At 32.7% G+C, this 17,332-nt stretch overlaps 1 protein-coding gene and 2 non-coding genes across 3 annotated transcripts; all 3 read right to left on the reverse strand.

The window, feature by feature from the left end:
- Nucleotides 1–314: 314 nt before the first annotated feature.
- LOC110900462 (zinc finger MYM-type protein 1-like) lies at nt 315–9,491 on the reverse strand. The gene is made up of 4 exons (XM_022147350.2): nt 9,302–9,491; nt 1,734–2,841; nt 640–1,656; nt 315–567 (listed from the first exon to the last, which is right to left on the reverse strand). Exons 1-4 carry the CDS (start codon nt 9,489–9,491, stop codon nt 315–317), a joined length of 2,568 nt encoding a protein of 855 aa, XP_022003042.2.
- TRNAL-UAA lies at nt 4,216–4,298 on the reverse strand. Its single transcript has one exon. It is a non-coding gene; the product is annotated as a tRNA-Leu (tRNA).
- A 7,503-nt stretch (nt 9,492–16,994) lies between the features above and the next one.
- TRNAL-UAA lies at nt 16,995–17,077 on the reverse strand. Its single transcript has one exon. It is a non-coding gene; the product is annotated as a tRNA-Leu (tRNA).
- Between the last annotated feature and the right edge of the window lie 255 nt (nt 17,078–17,332).

Genomic DNA, 17,332 nt, shown 5'->3' on the forward strand with positions numbered 1-17,332 from the left:
TCTTAATGGAACCATTAAGAATTTTATCAATGAGAAGGTAGAAGAATGTGACATGTGATAATTTACCATTTAGAGGTTACCTCTTAACCAGGGCCATCTCCGAAAATCACAAAAAAAAATTTTGGCCCTGTTCGAGATTAAAAATTTGGGCCCTATTCGCTAATCTTCATATATCATAAATTCATCAATCATTCAATCATATATATATATATAAATACTAAAAATTCATAATACCACGATAATTGTTATGAAATAGATAAAACAAATTAACAAAAATAGTGTAGCAAAAATGATCAAAGTATCGAACTTACTTGCTAAGCAAACAGTGTGGTTCTCCTAGCGTTTTTTGAAGCAAAGCTCTCGATCAACTCCTTGTAATCCATAGTATCTAATATTTCACTTTCAATAGATATTGTCGCCAACCCGTTTAGCCTTTCTTGTGACATTGTAGAACGTAAATAGGTCTTCAACAACTTCAACTTTGAGAAACTTCTTTCTGCCGATGCCACGGTTACCGGAATTGTCAACAACACTTTATATGCATTTATAGCATAAGGATAAGTAGTACTGCGTTAGAAGATATAGTCTAAAACGTCAAAAGGGTTGTCAATGTGTCTCGGTAAAAATGTAGTAATCAACTTCAACTCCGTACACAATTCTTTAGCATCAATATCTGATTCTCCTTCATACTTCAATGCATCTTCAAGGCGATAACAACACTCCTTAATCTTGGCTTCATCAAGAGTCTTCAACTTTTTAGGAAACAAAAACCCAAATATTTTTTCGAATTTTTGGTATTGTTCAAATCTTGTTTCAAGTGAAAAAATAGCTTGATCAACAATACTTAAAAAATAATTTACTCTAAAATCCTCCTCGGGTGAAAATGTTACTTCTTCTACACTTGACGATTCATCAAATTGTTTTTTCCTATATATCACACGTTTTTGACGAAATTCCGCACTTACACCTATTTCATTTGCAATTTCTCTAGCTTCATCAAGTGCCTTAGAGAACCCCACTTCTCTATAATTCTTAAAAAATTTAATTAATTTGTCCACTTCATCAATAGCAACATCAAGGACAACATCTTTTGCTTGCAACCGTTTGCTCACCACATTCACCTTTGATAATAATTCAAACCAAATGACAATTTGTGCCAAAAATTCAAAATCACCAAGTTCATACTCTTCTAATGATTTAGCTTCACTTATGATTTTAGCATCTCTATCCGTCTCCCTAACTTCTCGCAAAGCTTTTCTTACATCTCCAAGTTGAGTTCTTATAGGCTTAATACTATCTATACGACTTTCCCAACGAGTTGTAGACAATGATTTAAGAGTTAATCCTTTAACATTGTCTTTCAAAATTTGCCACCTATTAATAGAATGGGCAAAGATAGTATATAACCGTTGTATTGTTCCAAAAAATTCCTTAGACTTAGTAATTGTGTTAGCCATGTCACACAATGCTAGATTTAGACTATGACAACCACAAGCACTATAGAAAGCTCTAGGATTTTTTTCTAAAAATCTAGTTTGAACTCCTTTGTTTTTTCCTCTCATGTTTGCCCCATTATCGTAGCCTTGACCACGCATATCACCTATATCAAGATCTAGCGACTCTAATTCCTTACATGTTACTTCAAAAGTCCTAAACCTGTGGTATCATCAACAACCAAAAAACCTAAAAAGGATTCCTCAATGGTCACGGAACTAGAGTTAAAATTCACATACCTTACAATTATGGACATTTGCTCTTGGTGACTTGTATCAGGCGTGCAATCGAGGATGATGGAGTAATACTTTGCTTGCTTAACCTTCTTGATGATTTCGGTTCTAACTTTATCCCCTAATAATTGTATCAACTCGTTTTGAATATTGTGGCCAAGAAAGTGTACATGGCACTTTTCATTCAAAACTCGGCGCACATGTTCTTTCATAATCGGGTCAAACTCTTCCAACATCTCAACCAAACCCAAAAAGTTTCCATTGCCTTTTTTATACAACTTCTCAGTTGACCCACGAAACGCTAAGCCATATTTTGCAAGAAACTTCACAAGTGCAACAATCCGTAAGATGACTTGTTTCCAATAATCTTTTTCTTTTCTAAATTGCTCATATGTCGATTTGTCAATTGTTTCATTGCATTTCAACCTTTGGCGCAATTCAAACCATTCATTCATATTCTTGAAATGTTCTAAACCAACTTCATGTTGTTTAAGTCTACCACTGGCATGTATCCAATCGTTATAACCTTCATCATCCAACCCACCTTTCGGATGCCCCGTTCTAAAAAGTTTACAACAAAAACAATAGAGTTTGTCAAGTTTTTTCGAATACACTAGCCATTCTCTATCGCACGTCTCCCTATTTGATAGAATTCTTGTGTACATGGTATTAGAAAAATGTCTTCCAAATTTATCCACGGGGCCCTTAACAACATCCCTATCTCTTTTTGGACCTTTAATAACCAACTCTTTAATCATGTCATTACTAAGCCCACCCCAATTTCTAGGATCAAAAATATCAATATCCGGAACGGGATTAACCAACTCTTCATCTACGGTAGCATTAACATTATCTGCACCTGCGTTCACGTTGTCTACATCTACGTTCATATTGTCTTCACCCACATTAGCTTCTTCATCTTCTTTCACATTGTCTTCACCCACATTATCATCACCCAAGTTAGAACTAGAACTTTGAGTTTCTTTTGAAAACAACTTGTGTATTCGGTTTTGTTTTACTTCGTCTGCCTTTCTTTTCTCTTCCTCTAGCTTCTTCCTCTTACATTTTTGATGACCCAATAGGTGTTTGTATTTAGGAACGGGAGGCATAATTTCTACATATTAACAAATAAAATCCATTCAATCACATATTAATGAATATTAATGAATATAAGAATATAAGAATAAAATCCATTGATCCATTCAATCATAATTTCTACATATTAATGAATATAAGAATATTGATAACAACAGTAGGTTATCAATATGTGCGTCCAACATGTACTTCACAGTGTTTGTGTGACCATACCATAATGCCTATGAGGCAAATAACCGCAAATTCTTTCAACGGTTCAACCCATTTATTCATTTAAACAGTGAGCCAAAGAACAGTAACATTATAAATCGTAAACAAACAATTAGCGACTCGTTTGACAACAGTATTACGATTAAAATCAATCAACAAACAATATTACGGTTAAACTTCGAACCTGCGGATATCTACGGATGTTGAACAGTTGATGAATCGATGATTCCTGTGATCCTGTCTCCTGAATCAGTACATGATTTACTGATTTTCTCTGATCGACTCCTTCCTGCAGTACGTGAACTCTTGATTTTCTCTGCAAGCAAGCAGCGACGACACCGACTTTTGATTTGCTGTACGCTCGCGACTGTTGAATTCCAATTACCAGTTAACAGATTGGGTTTTAATCAAATGGGGCCTGTTAAAAAATTGGGTTGTTAAAAAATTGGGCTACATATAAAGAAGACATAAAATTTTTGGGCCCTTTACTTGTTTGGGCCCTGTTCCCAAGATCACCCTGAACATGCTTATCACCGGCCCTGCTCTTAACCATTCAGACTTGAGGTTACCTCTTATTCATTCAGAGGTTTTAAACCATTAAAATGTAGCATCTGAATGGTCATTAAGAGTCTACTAAACAACCCCTAAAGTGGGTTTGGTTTGGCTAGCAAAAAAAAAAAGATCATAAAACTGTACTCAGTCGTTACATGTGAGAAGGCTATGCACCAGATGGTTTTTTTGTTTACGTGTTATCATGGAAACTTTTTAGTTAATATGGAGGGCTATATAATGAATTTTATCATTCTATAAACAAACGTATATGGTCTCATATCATTTCATATACAAATATATATATTCTCATATAACTAAAAGAAAAACTTTTAGTTTGAGTTTTTACAAATTTAGAAAGTCACTTCATCAAATTTGTAGATATATCTTACGCAACTTTATAGATCGAATTTTTATATACCTAAATTAGGTTAATGAATTTTTTCATCATTACACTTATTGTAGATATATCTTACGCAACTTTATAGATCGAATTTTTATATACCTAAATTAGGTTAATGAATTTTTTCATCATTACACTTAAAAATATGAGTAGTTTTATTATAATTTTACAATTCTTTCTATGATATTACCATTCTTTCTATGATATTAAACAGGAAAAAAATAAAAAATTTGCTGGCTATGGGGTTCGAACCCATGCGCACTTATGTGCAGAAGATCTTAAGTCTTCCCCCTTAACCTCTCGGGCAAACCAGCTTTTTGTTTTGGATTACTAAACTAACATATACTAACAGCACTACAAAGTATATCATTACATTTTAATATGGGTGTCGGAATAATATAATCATTGTCTTGACATATATTACAAAATCTATACCATATAATAAAAGAAACCACTTTTAGAACACTTGTCATCATATTAGGGCACCTCTTATAGATAATTACTATTTTAATTTAATCTTTTCTAATTAATTATAGATAACCTTCCTATTAAATATTATTTAGTTTAATATCTTATGGATAATTATTATTTAGTTTAATCTTCTACTCATTTATAATATTATTTAGAGAAAATTATGATTTTGGCCTCTGTAGTTATATCACTTTTACCCTTTTAACCCAAAAAAGAATTTTTTTAACATCTGAGCCCCTAACGTCTTCTTTTCTAACCCTTTTGGCCCCTAACACTAACCTCATCCATTAAATGTTTGGAGCCAAAAGGGTTAAAAAAAGACATTAGGCGCAAAAAAGGTTAGAAAAAAAGACGTTGTGGGCTTAAATGTTCAAAAAATCTTTAGAGAAAGTTACGATTTTGGCCCTTGTAGTTATATCACTTTTACCCTTTTAGCCCAAAAAAATTTTTTTTAACATCTGAGCCTCAAACGTGTTATTTTCTAACCCTTTTGGCCCCTAACACTAACCTCATCCATTAAATGTTAGGGGCCAAAAGGGTTAAAAAAGACGTTAGGGGCAAAAAAAGGTTAGAAAAAAAGACGTTAGGGGCTTAGATGTTAAAAAAAAAATTTTGGACTAAAAGGGTAAAAGTGATATAACCAAGGGGCCAAAATCGTAATTTTATTATTTGATGTATAAAATTAGATTTATTCAATTCGTACAATACAGGAGGTTTTTTAAGGATATATATTTTTTATTATTTAGTACAGAAAATTACATTTATCCAAACCGTGTAATACGCATATTTTTAAAGATGTAATTTTTTTATTATTTGGTATATAAAATTACATTTATTCAACCCGTGTAATAAATGGGGTTTTTTAAAGATGTATTATTTTATATTTGGTAAACAATATTACATTTATTCAACTCGTGTAATACACGTGATTTTAAAGATATAACTTTTTTATTTTGTATATAAAATTACATTTATTCAACCTGTACAATATTGTTCTTATATATATAACTTTTTATTATTTAACATATACAATTATATTTATTCAACTTGTGCAATAAAGAAGGTTTTTAAAGATATATTGTTTTATTATTTAGTATATAAAACTATTTATTCAACCCGTGTAATACACGGGGTTATAACCTAGTATTAAAATAAAATAACACGTTAAAACTTTAATAAAGAAGTTAATGATAAAAACCAAAGAGAAATAAAATAAACCGAATTCTACTCTTCATTCTATTCAACATTACAATATATAGATAAATATAATTATAAACCCTAAAGTCTATAAGTAATGGGTTGGGCCTAAAATGTCTGGTTTATAACACTCCCCCTCAGACATTTAGAATTATACATAGTTTAACAACATACTTCAGGATGATGTTAAATTGGTACTTCAGGACCTGAATAAATAAACTGATACTACTGGATCAGCTATGCTGCCTCATTGAAAACCTTACTAAGAAAACCCAGTGGGACAAAACTTAGTTAAGGGAAAAAGAGTACAGCGTGTATAATTCTCCTCCTTAATTCAACAAACATCTTTCAATCTACGAAGACCGATCTTGTGTGATAGCTGCTCGAAACTGATTCTAGGTAAAGATTTCGTGAACAGGTCAGCTAGATTTTCACTTGACTTAATCTGGCGAACATCAATTTCCCCTTCCTTTTGCAAGTCATATGTTGAGAAAATTTTTGGTGAGATGTGCTTTGTTCGATCACCCTTGATATAACCTTCTCTGATCTGAGCTATGCAAGCAGCATTGTCTTCATAAATAATTTTCGGCTCCTTCTTGATCTGTTCTAATCTGCATGCTTCTTGTATGTGATTAATCATTGATCTCAACCACACGCATTCTCGACCAGCATCATATAGTGCTATTAATTCGGCATGATTTGATGATGTTGCTGTAAGTGTTTGCTTAGTTGACTTCCAAGAAATTGCTGTGCCACCGTATGTGAATACATAACCTGTCTGTGATTTTGCTTTGTGGGGATCTGATAGATATCCGGCATCCGCATACCCAACAAGCTGGGACTTTTGATCTTTCTGATAGAAAAGACCTAAGCCTTGTGTCCCGCAAATATACCGGAATATATGTTTTACACCATTCCAGTGTCTACGTGTTGGATTCGAACTGTATCTCGCTAGTACATGTACTGCAAATGCAATGTCAGGTCTTGTGTTATTTGCGAGATACATAAGGGCACCGATCGCGCTTAAGTATGGTACTTCTGGACCAAGTACTTCTTCGCCTTCTTCTTAAGGGCGATAAGGATCCTTGTGTGGATCTAGCGGTCAGACAACCATAGGTACGCTAAACGGATGTGCTTTATCCATATTGAACCGTACTAACATCTTCTGGATTTAGTTTGATTGATGGACAAATGTGCCATTGCACAGATACTCAAATTGTAGTCCGATGCATAATTTCGTCATACCAAGATCTTTCATTTCAAATTCCTTCTTTAACAACTGAGCAGTTTTCTCTATCTCTTCAGGAGATCCGATGATGTTGATATCGTCAACATAGACTGCTATTATAGTGAAATTTGAGAGTGATCGTTTTATAAAGACACATGGACTGATTACATCAGATTTGTATCCTTTCTTTTCGAGATATTCACTAAGTCGATTGTACCACATACGACCAGATTGTTTGAGACCATATAAAGATCTCTGAAGCTTTATAGAACACATTTCTCGAGGTGTTGATTTTAATGCTTCAGGAATTTTTAATCCTTTAGGGACTTTCATGTAGATGTCATTTTCAAGTGTCCCGTATAAGTATGCGGTGACGACATCCATTAGTCTCATATGAAGTCCTTCAGAGATTGTGAGGCCGATTAGGAACCTAAGGGTTATCGCATCCACTACAGGGGAATACGTTTCCTCATAATCAACACATGGGATTTGGGAAAACCCTTGTGCTACAAGTCGAGCCTTATATCTTACAATCTCGTTCTTTTCATTTCTCTTTATTGCAAACACCCATTTATAACCTACTGGTTTGACGTCTATGGGCGTTCAGACTACAGGTCCGAAAACATGTCGCTTTTCGAGCGAATTCAATTCGGCGTTTATGGCTTCTTGCCATCTTGGCCAATCATTTCTGTGCATGCACTCTTCTACAGTTTTTGGTATGTAATCATTTTCATGGATTACATCTTTTGCTATAGCATATGCGAATATATCATCAACACGTGTTTTATTCCGGTTCCACATTGTACTATCTTGTACATAATTAATAGAGATCTCATTTTCATTCGGTACCGGTGTTTCTTCTGAAACTTCATTTTCCTCTGGATTCATAGTTGTCTTCTGGGACATTTACCTCTACTGGGGTTTCATTTATAATCTTTTGTGAGTTTTCACCAACTGCGTTACTTTGCTCTTTTCGTTTCCGTGGGTTTTTGTCTTTGGAACCGATTAGTCTCCCACGCTTTCGTTGTATAGTAATCGTTTTTGGGATTACTTCAATTCGAGCAGGTGCATTTGATGCTGGTACATGTGACTTTGTCACTCTATTCGTGTCTGTGAATGCATCTGATAATTCATTCGCTATTCTTTGCAAATGTATGATCTTTTGGACTTCATATTCACATTGACCACTTCGGGGGTCGAGATTTGATAGCGATGATGCATTCCACGTTATTTCTTGTGTTACCAGTCTTTCTTTGTCCTTATCTCCCCTAAGACTGGGAACATTGTTTCATCAAAATGACAGTCAGCATACCATGCTGTAAACATGTCTCTCGTCATTGGTTCTAAATATTTAATTATGGACGAGGAGTTAAAACCAATATAGAAACCCAGTCTTCTTTGGGGTCCCATTGTAGTACGTTGTGGTGACGGTATTGGTACATATACCGCACAACCAAAAATTCTAAGGTGGACAAACTTGGTTCTCGTCTGGAGACCAGTTGCAATGGGGAGTATTCGTGATCAGCAGTTGGTCTTAATCTAATCAGTGCAGCGGCATGCAAAATAGCATGACCCCATGCAGAAGATGGTAATTTACATCCCATTAAGAGTGGTCTAGCGTTTATTTGTAATCGTTTAATCAGAGATTCAGCTAAACCATTTTGTGTGTGAACATGAGGTACTGAATGTTCAACATTGATCCCGATGGACATACAATAGTCATTAAAAGCTTGAGATGTGAACTCTCCCGCATTATCCATCCGGATGTTTCTACTTTGATTATCAGGAAAATTGGCTCTCAATTGTATGATTTGAGCTAAAAGTCGGGCAAATGCTACATTTCGAGTAGCTAAAAGGCTCACATGTGACCACCTTGAGGATGCGTCTATTAAGACCAAGAAATAACGGAATGGTCCACACGGAGGATGAATAGGCCCACAAATATCCCCTTTGATTCTTTCTAAAAATGATGGGGTTTCATGGATCAATTTAGTTTGTGATGGCCGAGTTGTTTGCTCAGAGAGCATGCTGCACATGATAACTCTTGTGGTAGCAAAAATTTTAAGTTTTTGAGAGGGTGCCCGGTTGCACTTTTTATTATTCGTCTCATCATTATGCTACCAGGATGACCTAGACGATCATGCCATATATTGAATGTATCTTTATCTAAAAGCTTTTGGTTACTCACAATGTATGATTCGATAGAATTGATATTAGTATAATATAATCCAGAGGATAAGGTTTCTAATTGTTCAACAATTGTTTCTTTGCCATTTTTGTTTGAAGTAATTTGAAGATATTCAATATTATTTTCAGATATTGTATTTAGGTGGTAACCGTTTTTTCGAATATCTTTAAAGCTGAGTAAATTTCTTCTGGATTTACTAGAATATAATGCATTATCGATAGTTTATTGGGTACCCGAAGATAATGTTATGTGTGCTCTGCCGGAGCCTTTGATAAGGTTACTGACACCAGATATAGTACTAATCGGTGTCTCTGCCGGAGATAACTCAGAGAAAAACTTCATATCTTTGAGAATAGTGTTAGTACTACCGCTATCTACCAGACATTCATCACCAATAATAGCTCTACTAGAGCTAGTATACATATTTCTTCTGGAAATAATAAAACACGTTAAGTATAAGAAATTTCATGTTTGAGTATGATAAAAACATTATGCAACTATAAATCAAACATCACTAGGTTTTAAATGAAACCATAACAATAGTTCAAAACATAAAATACCACTAGAGTTGAAATAAAATCCAAACCATAACAAGTGCACTGAATTCAAGTTTTGATAAATTCGACATCTATAAATGAAAGAATCAAGGATTTAAACTTAAGCCGCAATATAAAAAATATATATATTGTAGGAGAACTTCAGGTTCTCTATAGATGGAACTTCGGGTTCCATATGTTAGGCTATTGTTATATAATACTAACATTAATTTGATAATTTAATTTTCTAATATAATTATTTTTGTAGAGAACGCCTGGTTAAGAGAACACCAAACACACCAAATTTGTTGATATTATATTTTTAATATAATACCATTAATATGTTAATATAATATTATTAACATATTAATATACTATTAATATTCACATAACAGTTTTGATATAAGATAGATGTAACGTAGAACAATTTTGTATATGAATATAATATTATTTTCAAACATAATAGTATATTAATATCATCTTTTAAAAAAAATCAAATTTTCCCATTTAATTAATTTTTTTTTGTGGGTTACAGCTGTGTCCCATTTCGTCTTGTTATACACACTTTACCCATTTAATCTTACAATTAGAGTAACCACCAGCCACCGAATACGATCTAATTCACGATGTTGCTCGCCTTCACACAAATAGACTTGTAACATCCGAAAAAATCACTAAGTAATATTTAGACGAAACAACTGCCCGGATTTATACCATGTGGATCGGTCAACAGGTTTTGATACGAAAGATTTTATTTAATGGATTTAAAGGATCCCGTGAATAACTTTAAAAAGTAGTTTTAAGACGGAACGTATGATATGAAAACTCTAGCGACCAGACTGTTATGGGAATCGGATTTTAGTAGCTTTAGAAAAAAAAATTGCATCCACTAAAGACATTGAGGGAGGTTAATGTAAATAATCCATTTAATCATTTTTCTAAAAAAAAACCCACCTAAGTGTTATATATGTTTTGTTTTCAAAACATTCTTTTTTTTTTAGGATTAAAACCTATTATCTGCTAGGGCTTGCAAATGCCCTAAACTACTGCCGCCATACGAATGAGAAAAACAAAAGGAATGCGACGGTCCAAGTTCGTTCTTGGGTTCTAGTCACAATTAAGGTAATCTACCAATCTGTGTGTTATGGTTGTTGCTTATTTGTGGTTTTTAGAGTCACCGGTTCGAAACGGGCGTATCACGGAACCAGTTGAGAATACCCGAACGGATCGGACAATAGTTGTTGATCCGCGACTCATCATCTTCGTTGATAATGGTTGAAGAATCTGTCGTCCTTTGATCGAATCCAACGAGTTCGAGATGATTAATAGACACGCGTTTGGGTGCGATATGAATACCGATTCGATCGACTGAATTGAGCGTTTGTTGAACGAGTTCGATGAAAATATCCATGTCATGAAGAACCGGATCTTGCAACTAGATGTTTCGTTTTTCTTGTGGAAGAAATCGTTGGATGTGTTTTGTTCAGTTGTGTTTTGTTCGGTTGCTTGTGGCGACAGTGACCGCCACTACAGAAAATTGAACGGAAAAAAAACTACAAAGTTTGAGATTCAGGCGAATATTCCGGTAGAAACCGCCGTTAACCGACGCCGGAGAAAAGTTTTCAAGTTGGTTTTTTTCGTTGTTTATTTTTCTGTTTGTTGTACGGGAAGTTCATGTAATTGGGCGACAGAGACCGCTTGGAAATAATTATTTTGTTTCTATCCTAATTCACCAAAACAGCGCAGTCCTAGTTTGTTCTAAAGTTCAAAATAAAATTGCAGAAAAATTAATAGTGTACCCGGATTTGATGAACGGAAATTATCTGAATCCAAGCTGGTAAATTCCCTGATGAATAGAGCGATCGTGCTGATAACGTGATAAAAACCAAAGAGAAATAAAATGTCTGGTCTATTTAACATTACAATATATAGATAAATATAACTATAAACACTAAAGCCCATAAGTAATGGGTTGGACCTAAAATGTCTGGTCTATAACAGTTAAAACTTTAATAAAGTAGGTTATGAAATTGTAGGTATTTGAAACACACTAGACAAATTCTTTTAATCAATTTTATATGTAGGTAACATTAAATCTAACTACTATAATAAAAGAAATCTCTTTTGGGACACATGGCATTCAATTAGAGCATCTCACTTTTTTTTTCATTCAAAAAGTTTTTTTATTTGGGTTTCACGGAGATCCACCAAATTACCCATGACCCAATTTTTACAAATCATCGAATATAATCTCCTTCTTATCACAAACCCTAATCCTCAGCCCTATCAGTTTCTCACTTTCTCTCGATGGAGCCGCTCCTCTTTCCCTCCCGATTTCATGAAACACATCAATGGCAACGAATCTTCTCCGTGCGAAGACCAACTAATCATCAATATCATCATCTTTTACAGGTACGCCATCATCAGCATATTTCACTCCATTTATCGCTGCATCTTTTTGATGTGTTGTTTATCGCTGCATCTTTTTCATGCGTTGTTTATAATTGTTTTCATTTGTTGAGAAATTAGGTTTTTGTTCCTTCACTATATCATTGACTTGCATGGATGATTGTGGCAACTGACTGAGAACATACAATGGCGATCTTGAAGCGGTAAATGTTACAACTTTTTCCTTTTCGTTTTTTTCAATACATGTTGTGTCTTATGAATTAGTTGTTAATAGGTACAATCTTTTTGAAATTTTGAACAGAGTTTGACCCTTTGTGGATGCAAAGACTATATGAAAAGAAAGTTCACGTAATGATAAGTTTGCTGAACCCAGGTTGCGTTCTTTGGCTATTGCAAAACAAGTCTGCGTTTTATATCATTTTTATTTGAACTCCTTTATAGTTTGACCCTTTCATGAAGTTTTCCTAGGTTAGTGGTTATTTTTATCCTTTTAATATTAGTGTTACAGTATTATTGTATACTATTCTTGTGCTGAATATTTTCATCTAAATATGCAGAACACGAGTATGAGATTGTGAAAATAGGGTGAGCGTGTGGTGCAATATGTCATTAATGTAGAGTTGCAGAAACGAAGCTTGCTAAGGGGTTTGGCATAAAGTCGTTTAGCGAAGTTAAAGAAGACGATGAACATCTTTTTGTTTCCTGTTACGTTGCAACGTTGATGTGGAGTGGAATAGGGTTAGCGTGTGGTGCAACATCCCTCAACTCTTCGCTTTGAAGGTTCGTGGTCTCTTTTAAGTGTACAAAGGTGTGGTGGCTTCTGAACATAAGAGGCATGTAATTCAGGTGATAATATTAGTCTCCTGTTGGGCAATTTCGAAGGCGCAAAACGAGCTAATTTTCGACAGGAAACGAGTCGCGAGCATTCCCAATATTTATTTCCCTCCTTTTCCCTTCAATTCATCTTCGTGTTACCCACCCCCTTAATGTAAATCCGAGCTGTTTACTAAATCTAACCCTAATAATCCATTAAACCAAATAACCCTATATCACCGTCTCACATTCTCTGGGGTCTTCCGGTCTATATGGTTGCATTCTCACATTCTCTGCTTCCACCTCACTGAATATTAATCCCCATCTTTCGTCTACTTACCTCCATTTGATTCAAAACCTGGTTAATTTCAAGATGAAATTGATGTATATGAAATCAACAGATAAAAGCGCCAAAGTAGAAATCCCCACTGTGGACTCCGGCTGAGATCTAGGTTTGGTGATCGTAACTCGTAAGATGATTGAAATAAAAGGGGAAGTAAAAAAAAGCACGACTATGGAGATCATCGGGTCAGAGTCGTGTAATAAAGGGAATTGGTTTTAGCGCCTAAACCACAGGAATGTGGCATAAGCGGTTATGTTTGTATGTATTTCTCATTGTTACATCTCATAACGAAGTTATTACTTCTATTAAAAAGTAAAATACTAAGTTTACTTAAAGTGTAAATTTTTCTATTTGTAGGCGTAGCTGGATGGGTTTTGTGATGCTCTAATCTCCATTAGGCAAGAAATAGTCGATATTGAGAAAGGAACAGTTGATGTCAACAACAATGTCATCAAGGTAATTTAGATTGTGATTTTTTTGTAGAAATTAATCATCTTTAAGTGGATCATTTTCTGCAGTTTTGCTCCAGGCTTCACATCAGCACTGACACTCACCTTGATGGGTGTAGGGTGTTACTAAACCCTTATCGTTTCAAAATTTTTGAATGTAAGAATTTATGGGACTTCACGCATTAGATTTACGCTTGGGTAAATATCAAGCTATTTGACATGTTACCCTTTTCGTTTCTTTTTTTATTTGACCCATTAGTGATAAAGGAAAGCTCACTTTATGATATTCATACGTTGACTCGACATCTGAAAATTCATTATAATCTTACTCAGGTGCTTATGTTTCTATGATATTTTTGTTTGTTTTTATCTGTGAACACTTTAATTAAGCTATATATATGACTTTTTTTTAACAAACACAATGCCAAAAATGAAAAGGCATCAAAGTTTTAGATATTCACTCAGGTACTTCTGGTATGTTTTCTCGAAATAAAAGTCTACTTAATTTTATATAGTCCTTTTTTAAACAATAGTCTGCATTCTGCAACATGGTTTTTGATGAGAATATGTATACGATGATGAGAATAGGTATACAATGAACGAGTAAAGCAAGGAATAAGATTCGTTTGAAATAATATTCGGGTTATGGATCACCACGTTATCAGGTTCACTAAAAATAAAATATGCAACAAACAAGATCTATGCAGAAGAGGGATATAAAAGTCAATTATGGAACACAAATATTCTAAAAGTCTTAGACTAAAGAGTCTAAATTTACACAAATATATATTAACGAGTTGACATTATTTTATTTTCATTTAGTTTTGATTAAATCTTAACAAATTTAAAGTAATTTTATTTGTTAAACCGCGTGTACATGTGGGCTCTAACCTAGTTCTATATACTTGACCCTTTAAATATATAACAAAAACACAAGTTAGTAAATCTCAAGTTTATGATTTTACTTTACATTTTTTTAATAGTTTTACTTATAAGAATATCCACAAACAAGATGTGTTACTTTTTATTTATATTACTTGTTACAAAAAATGTTTATAAAAAATTATTTTTTTATAAAAACAAAATGTTTTGTTTATAAATAAAGTAAAAAACTGTTTTACACATGTAAAGCTTCATTTTTTAATAAAAAATAATATTCAAATGACAAAAAATAAAAGATAAGTTGTTATAGTTGTAAAGTAAGTTTATTTTGTTGCTTAAATGATAAAGTTTATAATTTTATTCTTTAAAATTCATAACTTTTTTTAAATATCCACATGGTAGTCATCTAATAGACTTTAAGTTTAAAATTTTTGTTTTTATAAAAAAAAGTCGTAGTTGACTCGTAAGTACGTTTTACACCTTTAACTTTAATTGTTAAATTTCATTTTTATATAACATAAAAAATTTATATTTTTATATAATTTTTAAAAACATTTTTTATAAAAAAATAGGTTGTTAAGAGTTTATATCTTTATTAACTTTATATCATAGTAAGTTTAGTTTTTTAGTTTAGCTTTAAAGTTTATTACTTTATTATTTTTTAATTAAGAAATACAAATTATCAGATTACTATCCAAGAATAACTGCAATATTTTATAATTTCAGTTTGACTATATCTAACTGCAATATCTATTTATTGCAACTTTAGGATATTAACTTATATAAGTTTAGTTGACTTGTAAATTAAGGATACTAATTTTATTTTGAACTTTATTAATATGGGCAATAAGTGTATTATATTAACACCAAAAATAAAGTTCAAATATAAAATAAACTTTATTCATACGTCCAGATCAAATATAACAACTGAAAATTAAAGAAAAAATATAAAAACACTTGATAGATTTCATATTAGACTGCATGAAATATGTTCTGCTTCTGAATTGACACTCAAAGTATTTTTAATCGGGTTTTCTGGTTTGTACTTGAATCGGCAGTATTTTCTAATTCCTCTTCTTTGTCATTATCGTTAGAATCGTCTTGATTAATAATCTCACTCCATTTTCATTCAGAGAGTCTATTGGATCTCTTTCTTTGAGTCTCAAACTTGTGATCCTTAAAATTGAATACAAAAGTTAAAAAAAGGATTAAATAAACCTTAAAATTACCTCTTCACTAAATTCACGTTGTAGATTAGACTTGTATGGACTAAACATTGCACCATAAGAAATAATGTCAACAATTTATCACCATCATCCTGCAATAAAACACGCATATAATAACGTAACGAACATGTTGATATGGAAGATATACGCAAAAATAATACTTAAAAACCAGTAAAATCAATACCTTAGAAGCTTGTTCGACAACTAGGTTGTTTAAATTGGCATGTTCATCATGCAGCTGAATCTGAAAAATCAAATAAGTTAACATCCACATAAAAGTAAATAAAAGAAAACAATTATTCACTGTTGCGATATAACAGAACTGACCTTAGAATTTTCAATCTCGCATGCTTGGTTTTTCGCAACAATTGAATTTAGAACTGGATCCATTTTTTTAACTTTGTTTAGCAATAGATATAGGGGTGTCATGCTATGTATTTATAGTAGTAACTATAGAAGTGCATTAGGGTTTAATTTAGATTTGTCACCCCTTTATTTAGGAAGTTTGTTGTGGTTAGTTTTAAGTTTTTATAAGATATATTTAAGTATAGATATTAAGCAGTTTTAATAAAATAAAATAAAATGTAACACATAATATCTTCATTTTATGTTACGGTACTTTTAATTCTTTATGTTTTTGTTTGCATAGATGGATCACATCTTTGTAGATTAGGCGCATTAGATCACAAGTATTAATTAATTGTACATTAAAGCATTATCGACTTATACCTTTTAATCCGTGTGTCGATATTGAACAAGACAACTACCGAAACGTCGACAAAAATGTGTAGGTCGTCATACTATCTTTGGATTTTGTTTAAACAGTATAGTTTATAAGATATGTCAAGAATACGTAAAAAAATTTTAATTTTGTTGTGGATGGGTGAATTGTAACGAATTATCTATAATTTTGTTAAAATTTGATGGATTTAAATGTAATAAGTTTAGGGGCTAAAAAATAAATAGTGTTTAAAAGACTAAACTACTCTCATTTTAAAGGTTTTTCTATAAATAGAAGAAGTTCTTATTTTTTAGGTATCTTAAAATACCCCTCATCAAATTTCAAGTTTGAGTTTTTAGAAATTTAGAAAGTCACTTCATCAAAGTTGTAGGTATACCTTATGCAACTTTATAGATCGTATTTTAATATACCTAAATTAAGTTGATGAATTTTTTTAATCATGACACTTTAAAATATGAGTAGTTTTATTATAATTATAATTTTAGCATTCTTTCTATGATATTAAACAGGAAAACAATAAAAATTTTGCTGGCTATGGGGTTCGAACCCATGCGCACTTATGTGCAGAAGATCTTAAGTCTTCCCCCTTAACCTCTCGGGCAAACCAGCTTTTTGTTTAGGATTAATAAACTAACGTATACTAACAGCAATACAAAGTATATCATTACATTTTAATATGGATGTCGGAATAATATAATCATTGTCATGATATATATATAAAATATTAAAATAAAATAACACGTTAAAACTATAATAAAGAAGTTAAAACTTTAATAAAGTAGGTTATGAAATTGTAGGTATTTAAAACGGGTTTTCTAATGGCACAACCCACTGTCTATTCGCACATTTTTTCAATTAAATACG

This window comes from Helianthus annuus, chromosome 13, assembly GCF_002127325.2.
Source record: "Helianthus annuus cultivar XRQ/B chromosome 13, HanXRQr2.0-SUNRISE, whole genome shotgun sequence".
Lineage (NCBI taxonomy): Eukaryota > Viridiplantae > Streptophyta > Magnoliopsida > Asterales > Asteraceae > Helianthus > Helianthus annuus.